Source organism: Ornithorhynchus anatinus, chromosome X5 (genome assembly GCF_004115215.2).
Source record: "Ornithorhynchus anatinus isolate Pmale09 chromosome X5, mOrnAna1.pri.v4, whole genome shotgun sequence".
In the NCBI taxonomy this organism is placed as follows: Eukaryota; Metazoa; Chordata; class Mammalia; order Monotremata; family Ornithorhynchidae; genus Ornithorhynchus; species Ornithorhynchus anatinus.
The window spans coordinates 28,062,627-28,074,946 of NC_041753.1; the positions used below are offsets into that span (position 1 = coordinate 28,062,627).

Here is a 12,320-nt window from a genome sequence, read left to right on the forward strand (position 1 = left end):
TGCCTCTGTAAAATGGGGATTAAGACTGTGAGCCTCACGTGGGACAACCTGATTACCTTGTAGCTACCCCAGCTCTTAGAACAGTGCTTGGCACATAGTAAGCATAGTAAGCATAGGGGAAGGCAGCATGGCTCAGTGGAAGGAGCCTGGGCTTCAGAGTCAGAGGTCATGAGTTCGACTCCCGGCTCTGCCACTTGTCAGCTGTGTGAATGTGGGCAAGTCACTTCACTTCTCTGTGCCTCAGTTACCTCATCTGTAAAAAATGGATATTAACTGGGAGCCTCACGTGAGACAACCTGATTACCCTGTATCTACTCCAGTGCTTAGAACAATGCTCTGCACATAGTAAGCGCTTAACAAATACCCACATTATTAAGTGCTTAACAAATACCATTATTATTATTGTTATTATTAGGGACCGTTTTATTTCCACATTAATTTCAGCAGTAGAGGGTCACACTCCTCCTTGTAAATATGTATATTTACCCCACAGGGTTGTATGCACTGTACCTTTTCCATGCCTAATTAGTAGCATATGCATATAACTGCATCAATTCCAGATCTCTTGGGTATAATAATTTTTACCTGTATAATAATCACGGTATTCCATCTCATGAAGTTTAATCTAAAGGTGAAGGAGGAGTTGGCACACTTAAGTTGTGGGTGGGGAGTCGGGTGGTGTGCTGCAAGTTTTTCTGGCCAACTTTTTGAAACTGTTTTCAAGGCCAAGATGACCTACAGACAATTGCTAATTGTAAAAGGGCTTTTCTGAGATTTACTACTTTTTTGTTTTGTTTTGTTTTCCCTTCTTTGCAGGTCCCAAAAAGAAACCAAGATGACACAGTTTTTTGGGCACAATTTTGAGGATGACAGATGGCGTAAAGCAGCATTAAAAAATGCCTTTTCTTTGCTGGGAAAACAGCGATTTGAACATTCAGCTGCATTTTTTCTCTTAGCTGGTTGCTTACGAGACGCAGTTGAGGTAAGTAGTGAAAACTGTTCTAAGGTTTTAGTGGCATTTTGTAAAAATTCGTTCAACTGTATGACTTTTTGGTATTTCTAATTTTTTATTTTAAAATCTGCAGTTGATGGCGCTGTCTCCTTTGAAATATGTACATTACAAACAGTAGGGGAGATGAGTTCATGGTAACAAGGAAGTTTGTCAAATTTCTCCTTAAGAGTGAAATAAGCTCGAGTGAAATAGAAAAATATAGGAGTCATTGCTCTCCAGTCAGAGAGTGGCATTTACTGAGTGCTGAGCACTATATTAAGCAACTGGGATTATACAGCAGAGGTGAAACCCATGTTCCCTGCCTTAAAATGTGCTGAGGATGGATTATAAATACACAAATGCTAAGAATGACTTTTGGGTTGACTCAGTTTGGGGTTTTGGGAATTAGTTGGGGAAGATTTCATGGAGAAAGCCTTGGAGCAAGTGAGGTTTTAAAATCAGTAATCATTGGTATTTGTTGAGCGCTTGCTGTGTGCAGAGCACTGTACTAAGCTCTGGGGAGAGTGCAACATAACAATGTAACAGAGTTGATAGACATGTTCCCTGCCCACACCGAGTTACAGTCTAGAGATGAGCTTTGAAGTTGGAGAGCTGGGTCTGATTTATTGGAAGAGAGAGAGAGAATAAATGGTTGGAGATGGGAGAGTTGAAAGTGATTTGCAGTTAGAAGGCGAGTTTGGGTTGATCCAAGAATGTTGGCTGAAATGGAAGATGACAGGAGCTGGCGAGGAGCTTGGATGCTAGTTGCAAGAAGCTTCTGCTTGATGCAGAGGGAAATGGGAAGCCATTGGAGGTTTTTGAAGGGTAGATTAGCAGTTTTCTCATATAGACCGAAGCGGGGAGAAGCCGGAGACGGGAGGACCATTGAAGAGGGTCTGTGCGGAAGATTCCCAAATCTACCTCTCCAGGCCTGACCTCATCTAATCTACAATCTCTGATTTCTTCCTGCCTCCAGACCGTCCCCAATTTGATGGTTTGTGGTACCTCAAACTCAACAAGCATGACACCAAACTTCATGTCTTCCCCCTAAACACAGTAATCAGTGGTTTTTATTGAAAGCTTACTGTGTGCAGAGCACTGTGCTAAGCACTTGGAAGAGTACAATACAGCAGAGTTGGTAGACACATTACCTGTCCACGAGGAGTTTACAGTCCAGAGAGTCACCTCTGGAATTTTCCCATCTGTCAATAACACAATGTTATTTATTGAACGCCTTCTGTGTGCAGAGCATTGTAGTAAGCGCTTGGGAGAGTACAACACGTTTGGGAGACTGGTTCCCTGCCCATGAGGAGCTTACAGTCTAGAGGGGGAGACAGGCATTAGTGTAAATAAATAAATTATGGATTTGTACAAAAGTGCTGTGGGGCTGAGGGTAATAGCATCACCTTCCTCCCTGCCTCGGAAGCCCACAAGCTTGATGTAATATTCAACTCTTCACTGTCTTTCAGCTTTCTCATTCCAAATTCTAACTACTGCTACATCCGTCAGTGAATCATGGTATTTATGGAGCGGCTACTATGTGCAGAGCACTGTACTGAGGGCTTGGGACTGTACAATACAACAGAGATATTTCATGTCCACAGGGAGCTTTACAAGAGGGGGAGACAGGCATTAAAATAAATTATGAATAGAACATAAGGACAATAAGTTCCTCGTCTAGATTCCAAGTTCCTTGTGAGCAAGGGATTTGTCTACCAACTCTGTTATAATGTGAATAATTTATATTATTTGCTGTCTCCCTCTCTAGACTGTAAGCTCATTGTGGGCAGGGAATGTGATTGTTTATTACATCGTACTCTCCCAAGTGCTTAGTAGAGTTCTCTGCGCACGGTAAGCGCTCAGTAAATCCTGTTGACTGACTGCTCTGCACACAGTAAGCACATAATAAATACAACCCGATTATCTTGTCTCCATCCCAGCGCTTAGTAGAGTTCCTGGCACATAGTAAGCGCTTAACAAATGCCATAATTATTATTATTAGAATTGATTGAAGTGCTGTGGGACTGAGGGTGGGGTGGATATCAAGGGCTGAAAGAATACAGATCCAAATGCGAGGGCCGTGTGGAAAGGAGAGGGAGTAGCGGGAATGAGGGGTGAAAGAGTGGTGGTCTGTCTGATATGAAGGAAGAAGGAGTTCCAACGTAGAAAGGAGAATGTGGGCGAGAGGTCAGGAGCGAGATCGAGGTACAGTGAGTAGTAGAGTGAAGGGAACATGCCGGGTTGTAGTGAGAAACCAGTGAGGTAAGGTTATTGAGTGCTTTAAAGCCGGTTCAGCTAGGTTGGCATTCAAAGAGTGGATTTGCTCGTGGGTCCTGCAAAGAAAGCACTGACTTTGGGGAGTTCGGTTCATTTTTTCAGCCTGTGGCACAGGCTTTTACATTTCACTGTACAATTCCGACATAAGAACCCAACTTTTGCCTAAGTGTTTCTGATACATAAAGTTGTCAGGAGCAATCACCCAGGTAGTAGTGGTGATTTGCAGTGGTACAGAAACCTCACCCACTCTACTCTGGTACCCATCAAAATGTAGTCCTCATCATTTAGATTCTCTCTCGTCTCTCTCATCGCCAACCCCTTCCCTCCTGGAGCCGTCGCTCACTTTCACACCTGACATGTCTCATCTTCAAGGCCATTCTGAAATCACATCTCAAGCAATCAGTGACATCTATTGAGAGCTTTCTGTATGCAGAACATGAAATTCTATATTTTAATTTGTTTATGTTAACATTTGTCTCCCCTGTAGACTGTAAGCTTGTGGTGGGCAGGGAATTCATTCAGTCAGTCGTATTTAGTGAGCGCTTACTCTGTGCAGAGCACTGTACTAAGCGCTTGGAAAGTACAGTTCAGCAATAGAGACAATCCCTGTCCTCAATGAGCTTACGGTCTAGCGCAGGGGAGACAGACATCAAAACAAGTAAATGGGCATCAATATTATATCTGGCAACTCCACTGTATTTTAATTTCCCAACTGAGAAGCACGTGTCTGCCTGTGTGACGCTGGACAAGTCACTTCACTTCTCTGGGCCTCACTTACCTACCTCATCTGTAAAATGGGGATTAAGGCTGTGAGCCCCCTGTGGGACAGGGACTGTGTCCAACCTGATAAACTTGTACCTAATCCAGGCCTGGCACAAACTAAGTGCTTAACAGATACCTTTTTTTTTTTTTTTGGTTTGTTTCATATGGTAAGTGGTCAGTAAATGCTAAGTGCTTGGGAGAGTACAAAACAGCAACATCTGTAGGCAAGTTCCCTGCCCACAATTATAATAATAGTAATAATGATTTTATTACAGATGAGGTAAATGAGGCAAAGAGAAGTTAATCGACTTGCCCAAAGTCACACAGCTGACAAGTGGCGGAGCTGGAATTAGAACCCACGTCCTCTGACTCCCAAGCCCGGGCTCTTTCCACTAAGCCTCGCTGCTTCTAGAGCTTACAGTCTAGAGGAGGAGATGGTAATATAAATAAGCAGCGTACAGATATGTACGTAAGTGCTGAGAGTGGGGTTGGAACCGATCATCTTCTGTTCACCTCACCGCTTAACACAGCGCCTGGTACATGTTAAGTGCCTGATGAATACCCTAACTAACATGTCAACCTATGAGCCCTTCAGTATTTTCTGAAAAAGCAAAATGCTTTGCAGAGTTTCGTCATTAATCTTTTGGAGGGTTTATTGTAATTAGTCTGGAAAAAATAACATGTGCCTTGTTTGAAATAGTCTTTCTTTGTCGTTAGGTATGTCTTGAGAAACTGAATGACATTCAGCTGGCCCTTGTAATAGCGAGACTTTATGAATCAGAATTTGATACCTCTGCAACATACAAGTCAATACTGCACAAGAGAATTTTGGGACTAGACACTTCAGTCAAAGAACCTGGTTCATTTGACATGCACTCTGACCCATTTCTTCGAAGTATGGCTTATTGGATTTTGGAAGATTATAGCAGGGCCCTTGATACTTTAATAAAGCAACCCGTGAGAGAAGAAGAAGGAGGTAAGATTGAATGGTCGTATTTGGTAAGATCATGACTGTCGGAGCTGTTAGTGAGGGCTATTTTCCCTTCAAAACAATCCTTCTTTTGAAAACCGAGAATGCCAGAAACATATGAAGTCATCTTATTTAGAAAAATGCAAGCATTTGTATATAACAGATGAGTTGACCATAAATATAATCTGCTCTGAAAGACAGGCAGGTTTCTGCTAAATTTGATATTGTTTGTTTTGGCTAGTGGAAGGGTTGTGGTATGTATATTTCTGTAGTCATTCAGAAACGGGAGAATTTTTGCAGCAAAGCTGTTTCCAGGGAAAATAAAGGCGAAGTGTGAGGCTGCCTTCAAAAATCCAAGGCTGTTCCAGCTAAACTTGGACTTATAGTTTGTTCTTGATGTCTTGAAAGTTCTTCAACCCTCCCAATCTGCATTTGCACTTCTGATTTTTTTTTTACGTTCAGATGGTCTCCTTTGCAGTAGTTTTATTTTCTTGCTTGATAAACTCTCCAAGTGTGAAATGGATTGGAATTGTACCTACGAGGAATTTTAAACTAAAATCCCCAGACTATTCACCTGAGGCAAAGTAGGCCTAAGTTTAGCATGTACTTTTTGAGGTTGAGTACACCAGAGGTGTTTTTTTTTGTTGTTGCATTTTGTATTTTTTAATCTCTAGCTCCTCAGCCTTCCACTTCTGCTTAATGAGTATTCCCCAGCTCCACCCTATAGATTTCAGCCACTATTCAGTGGTTGTAAAAGTACAGTATTTTCTACCAACTTGTGGTTTCATTACTCCTTTTGGATAGAATGCTATTAAGGATTTAAGGAATGTTCTTCTCACAGTGAACGTCTGTTTGGATACAATGCAGTAGACTGTCAGAAGGAATGGTTTTGTGCACGGCATTGGTCGTGGCTTAAGTGCACCATTGCTAGATTTTTGTATACCTAGCTTCTTCAGGAACACGACCTTGGAGAGGCAGCGTGGCCCGGTAGGTAGAGCATGGGCCTGGTAGTCGGTAAGACCTGGGTTCTAATCCCCCCGTAGCCAAGACCGGTAGAGGACTGGAAACTCCCCAGGTGCCGTCCCGAGAGGGAAGGGCTGCGGTAGATGCAGGGGAAGCAAGTTGGACACCATACCTGTCCCACGTGGGACTCACAATCGAAGTAGAAGGGAGAACAGGTATTAAATCCCTGTTTTCAAGTTGAGGAAACTGAGGCCCAGTGGAGTTACGCCCCCAAGGTCACACAGCAGGCAAGTGTTGGAGCCAGGATTTTGCCACTTATCAGCTGTGTGACTGTGGGCAAGTCACTTAACTTCTCTGTGCCTCAGTGACCTCATCTGTAAAATGGGGATGAAGACTGGGAGCCTCACGTGGGACAATCTGATTACCCTGTATCTCCCCCAGCGCTTAGAACAGTGCTCTGCACATAGTAAGCGCTTAGCAAATACCAACATTATTATTAATCACGGCTCCTCCGTTAGTCTGCTGTGTGACCTTGGGGGAATCACTTCACTTCTCCATGCCTCAGTTACCTCATCTGTAAAATGGGGATTAAGACTGAACCCCTTGAGGGACATGGAACGTGTCCAACCTGATGATCTTGCATTTTCCCCAGCGCTTATTATAATGAGTAAGCATTTAACAAATATCTTTTTTTTTAAAAAAAAAAAAAGCCCTCAAATTATAAGAGCCCTTAAACTGGCACTAGAAAAAAATTGGATGTGGGTCGAGCTATTAGTCCAGCCCTAAGGCTGCTGAATAGCTGCCTTACTGTGTGGTTTAATAATAATTATAGTATTTTAGTATAGTATTATGGGAAGCAGCGTGGCTCAGTGGAAAGAGCCCGGGTTTGGGAGTCAGAGGTCATGAGTTTGACTCCCGGCTCTGCCACTTGTCAGCTGTGTGACTGTGGGCAAGTCACTTCACTTCTCTGTGCCTCAGTGACCTCATCTGTAAAATGGGGATTAACTGTGAGCCTCACATGGGACAACCTGATTACCCTGTATCTACCCCAGCACTTAGAACAGTGCTCTGCACATAGTAAGTGCTTAACAAATACCAACATTATTAGTATTATTATTATTATTTGTTAAGCACTTACTATGTGTCAGCCACTGTACTAAGCACTGGGTTGAATGCAAACAAATCAGCTTGGACACAGTCCCTGTCCCACATGGGGCTCACAGTCTTAATCCCCATTTTACAGATGAGGTAACGGAGGCACAGAGAAGTCAAGTGACTTACCCAAGACCACACAGCATTCAAGTGGCAGAGCTGGGATTAGAATTCATGACCTTCTGATTCCCAGCCCCATGGTCTATCCATGCTGCTTTTCCTACATAGCTGAATAACCAGAATACAAGAATTGCCAGGGGTAAAAAAAGGGCTAAATAGTAAAATGAAAAATAATATCAATTGTGTCATTTAAGCGATTACTATGGGCTAAGCACCATGCTAAATGCTGGGGTAGGTACAATATCATCAGATCAGACACGATCCCTGTCTCACCTGGGCTGCGCAGTCTAAGTAGGAGGGAGAACAGGTATTGAATCCCCTTTGTACAGATGAGGAAACCAAAGCAGGGAGAAGTTAAGTGACTTGCCCAAGGACACACAGCAGGCAAGTAGCGGAGTCGGAATTAGAAGCGGGGACTTCTGACTCCCATGCCTGTGCTATTGAACTTTATGTTCAAAACAAGCATTTCCCAAGGTCTGATCTTATTCTAAAGCACATGAGTCCTAAGCATTAAGTATATAATGGAATCCTAGGGGGGTTTTGTTGTTGGTGTTGGTTTTTTTTTTTTAAAGAGAGAGAGAGAGAGTCTTTCCCTTTCCCTAGACGTCATGCTAAATTAGAGTTGCACAGTCTTGGATGTCTCGAAAGATTTACGCAGCCCATCCAAATCTAGTATAGACCTCTACTTCTAGCCGCCACGTGCTCTGATCACTGTGTAGCTTTTCCACGCTTCCTCTGTCTTGGGCCTGTGATGTCTGTTTCTTCAGCAGGGTGTTCCCAGACTCATTCCCTTCTATTGAAGTCTTCCTCTCCTCTTGGCCCCAGATCCAATTCCCGGTTCAGTCTCCTGAGGTGTTACTAAGGGGAAGGAGCCTCTCTTGGGCATCTATTTGGTCTCCCAGTAGCTTCTCTTTTGGGAAACAGTGGGGCCTAATGGAAAGAGCATGGGCCGTGGAATCAGAGGACCTGGGTTCTAGTCCCAGCTCCACTTCTTGTCTTGTGTGTGACCTTGGGCAAGTCACTTAACTTCTCTGTGCCTCAATTGGCTCATTCGTACAGTGGAGATTAAATACCTGTTCTTCCTCCTACTTTGATCCTGAGTCCCGCGTGGAACGGAGCGGTGCCTGAACTACTTATCTTGAATCTACCTCGACACTTAATAAAGTGCTTGGCACATTGTAAGCGCTTAACAAATACCACACAAAAACGGTTCAGAGCTTGCAAAATGGATAAATACTTTCCCTGCAGGACCTGTAGCTAGTGTGTGTTCCCAAGAAAACCTTAATTCTAAAAGTAGAAACCCAAATCTTACACTATATAAAGTCTGGACAAAACATGTATGTTTTCACATATGTTACGGTTTTTTGGTGTGTTTATATATATATATAATATATATATTTTTTATGGGTTTTTTGTAGATATATATATGTGTGTCTATATAGATATATGTATTATATATATTACATATATAAGCACACAAAAAACATAAAATATGTGGAAACAGTTTTAGAATATTACATTCTTTTTAGTACAAATATTTATATAACTGGCAATTTTAGAAATTTTCCACTTATAAAGAGTCGTTGTAAAAGGTTGGAGCTTCAAAAGCAGATTACCTCATCTTGGCCTATTTTAGATTTGGAAAATTTGCAGCTGGAAAAGCATCGAAGGTGCTGAGTTTAAGGGAAAAGGATAGAGGAAGCCAAGAGAAACGACACAATGTATGAAAGTGCCCTGAGGTTTTGGGAAGAAAAGCATTATTTAAACTGTTCGGCAGGGTTTTGGGGGTTTTTTTTTGGTTTTGGTTTTTCGCAAACCTTTCACGAACAGCTACCCGCATTCTGTCAGAGGGAGTTTTCATAATGGATTGCTAATTAATCTGATTTTACTTTCAGATCAAAGCACCATGTCATCAGCCTGTAATCCTGCAGTGTTTAATTTCTACAATTACCTTCGAACACATCCTCTGTTGCTGAGACGTCATTTTGGCTCTTCTGTTGTATCTTCCACAAAGATTTGTTTAACGGGAGAAAATGGACTAGCAGGCAACATTAATTTAAGTGAAAGAAAATTGTTTTTCACAACCGCTCACGCTCATTTAAAAGCCGGATGCCCCATGTTGGCCTTGGAAGTGTTATCTAAGATGCCCAAAGTGATCAAGAAGTCAAAGCCCTTTTGTAGAAGTTCTAGTTTGATGGACACTAGTAAAGACTGTTCTCCATCTTCTCCTTTGAAGTTAGATGGCAAGCAATTCAAGTCTTGTAGTGTAGACTGGTCTCAATCAATAATAAACAGCCTGGGATCATCTTCTGACTGTTCATCAGATAAGCAGTCCAACTCCACCCTTTCTTTTGACTGGAGTCAACCGAGTATGGTATTCCAGGATGAGTCTTTAGAGTTAAAGTGGGATAGTGATAAAGATGAGGAAAATGAGGATACTCCTCTTTCAATGAAAGAACTCAAACCGCCTAAGAAAGAAGTGGATGACAAGCTAGATGGGACTAGAACCAGCTACACGGATTCTTTTAGCCCCGTAGATGAATGTGATATTTTGAATCCGTCAGACGATATAATTGCCGTGCAGTTGAAATTTAGAGCCTGCTTAAAGATTCTCACGGTCGAGCTTCGTACACTATCCACCGGGTATGAAATAGATGGTGGGAAATTAAGATACCAGCTCTATCACTGGCTTGAAAAAGAGGTAGTGGCTCTTCAGAAGACCTGTGATTACTGTGCTGCCGTTGAAGAATCACAACCTGAATGTAGCGAAACAGATGACATTGCATCCTGTGCAGATGACGCTACGCTGGACCGGCAAAAAGGAAGGAAACAACTGAGAGAGAATTTTCGGAAGCGACGGCAGTGGCTTCTGAAGTATCAGTCCCTTCTTAGGATGTTCCTTAGTTACTGTATTCTTCATGGATCTCATGGTGGAGGTCTCGCATCTGTGAGAATGGAATTGATTTTACTTTTACAAGAATCCCAACAGGTATATGACTTCTTCATTTCCGACCAAATTGTAATACAACTTTTGATCTCTACTTATCATTGTTGGTGCATCCAAGATGTATCTCCTTTTTTTTTTTTTCCTCTCCCACCTCTCGACATGCTGGAATGGGGAGGTAGAACGGTAATTGCCATGGCTGCAGCTCAGAGCTTAAAGCACCCCCCCCCCCCCCAACTACACACCCGGCCCCTCCCAGTAGAGGTTTTGTGTAATGGTGGCAAAGATGGTGTGAGATTTGCCAATGGTGAAATGTCAGGGGCGCATCTTTGCTTTTCGTGTATCTCCTAAGCTCTCCAAGTCAGTCAAGACTTTAGGGGCATAATGGTGCCGTGAAAGACATGGCGGTCTGGGAGATGGGCGACCCGGGTTCTAGTCCCAGCTATGCCACTTCACAGGTCTGGGGGTCAGAAGGTCATAAATTCTAATCTTGGCTCCTCCACTTGTCTGCTTTGTGACCTTGGGCAAGTCACTTTACTTCTCTGTGCCAGTTACCTCATCTGTAAAATGGGGATTGAAACTGTGAGCCCCAAGTGGGACAGGGACTATGTCCCTATCGCTGTTGCATCCACCCCAGTGCTTAGTAATAATAATAATAATGTTGGTATTTGTTAAGCGCTTACTATGTGCCGAGCACTGTTCTAAGCGCTGGGGTAAACACAGGGGAATCAGGTTGTCCCACGTGGGGCTCACACTTAATCCCCATTTTACAGATGAGGGAACTGAGGCACAGAGAAGTTAAGTGACTTGCCCACAGTGCCCGGCACATAGTAAGCACCTAACAAATATCATAATTATTATTATTATGACTGTTATTACTGTGTGACTTTGGGCAAGTCAACCTCTGAATGGCTCAACCCCCCAGTCTGTAAAATGGAGATAGTAATAATAATAATAATGTTGGTATTTGTTAAGCGCTTACTGTGTGCCAAGCACTGTTCTAAGCACTGGGTGGATACAAGGTAATCAAGTTGTCCCACTTGGGGCTCACAGTTTTAATCCCCATTTTCCAGATGAGGTAACTGAGGCACAGAGAAATGAAGTGACTTGCCCGAAGTCACACAGCTGACAAGTGGCGGAGTGGGATTGGAACCCACGACCTCTGACTCCCAAGCCCGGGCTCTTTCCACTGAGCCACGCTGCTTCTCTAATACCTGCCTATCCCTATCCCTACATCGCAGGGATTTTATGAGGACCAGTGACCTAAGTAATGTGAAAGCCTGATCCAGACAATTGAATGTGGTGGGAAGGCTAATTTTTTCGTGGTTCCTCAACAGCGTTTGCGCCAACATGTGCCATGACAGCATGTTACAGGAGAACTGACTCTTGCTAATAAATACTCAGTTACGAGATGATCTCTGTTACATTAGGGTTTCTTCTCGAAGCATCCTTTGAATTAGCCACCAAATTGATGAGGAGTTTAACCTCAATTTGTTCCCTACCTTTTACAAACCTGCAAGACCACTTACCTGGCTAAATTGGACCTGGAAGTTAATCATTAGACTCACTGTGGATTTTTTTTATTTTTTAGGAACAATCGGATCTCCTATTTCCTAGCCCTCTGGCAGAGCAGAACTCCGTACCTCTTCTCTTTGCTTGTACTGCCAGTGCCAAAACGGTAGTAGCCAATCCTTTATTGCACCTTAGTAATTTGACCCATGATGTACTGCATGCCATAATAAACCTGGATTCACCACCTCATCCTGACGTCCAAAGCAATAAAGTAAGTATATTTGACTTAGATATTAACTGGTCTGCATCTAATTTGCTCAAAATGGATGAACCGATTTTGTTTTTACAATTTATGTATAAACAAGCCCCTGCCATAGTGAATTCGTGCCCCTGAATGGTTATCGTAAAGAGCAAGTTCATATTTTAGATATCACGTGCTTCGTAATTAATATCGATCATTGATTCCAGTTCGTTTGATAGTCGACTTTGTTTATAGTTTAGTGAAATTGGGCACATTTTTCAGCTGAAAACGTAGCAAAAGTATATGGAAAAGTAGTGAAACTATCTAATGAAGCTTGTTTATACTCAGGCACTACAGAGAAGCAGCATGGCCTGGTGGATAGAGCATG

The 12,320-nt window shown here is 42.7% G+C and overlaps 1 protein-coding gene across 3 annotated transcripts in view; it reads left to right on the forward strand.

The window, feature by feature from the left end:
- DMXL1 (Dmx like 1) overlaps window positions 1–12,320 on the forward strand; it is a 153,342-nt gene that overhangs the window by 81,531 nt on the left and 59,491 nt on the right. For all 3 annotated transcript variants that reach the window (XM_029056093.2, XM_029056092.2, XM_039910825.1), the window contains 4 exons: window positions 817–982; window positions 4,748–5,006; window positions 9,131–10,224; window positions 11,771–11,962. In XM_029056093.2, the coding sequence (XP_028911926.1) occupies window positions 817–982; window positions 4,748–5,006; window positions 9,131–10,224; window positions 11,771–11,962 (1,711 nt within the window). The remainder of the gene's footprint in view (window positions 1–816; window positions 983–4,747; window positions 5,007–9,130; window positions 10,225–11,770; window positions 11,963–12,320) is intronic.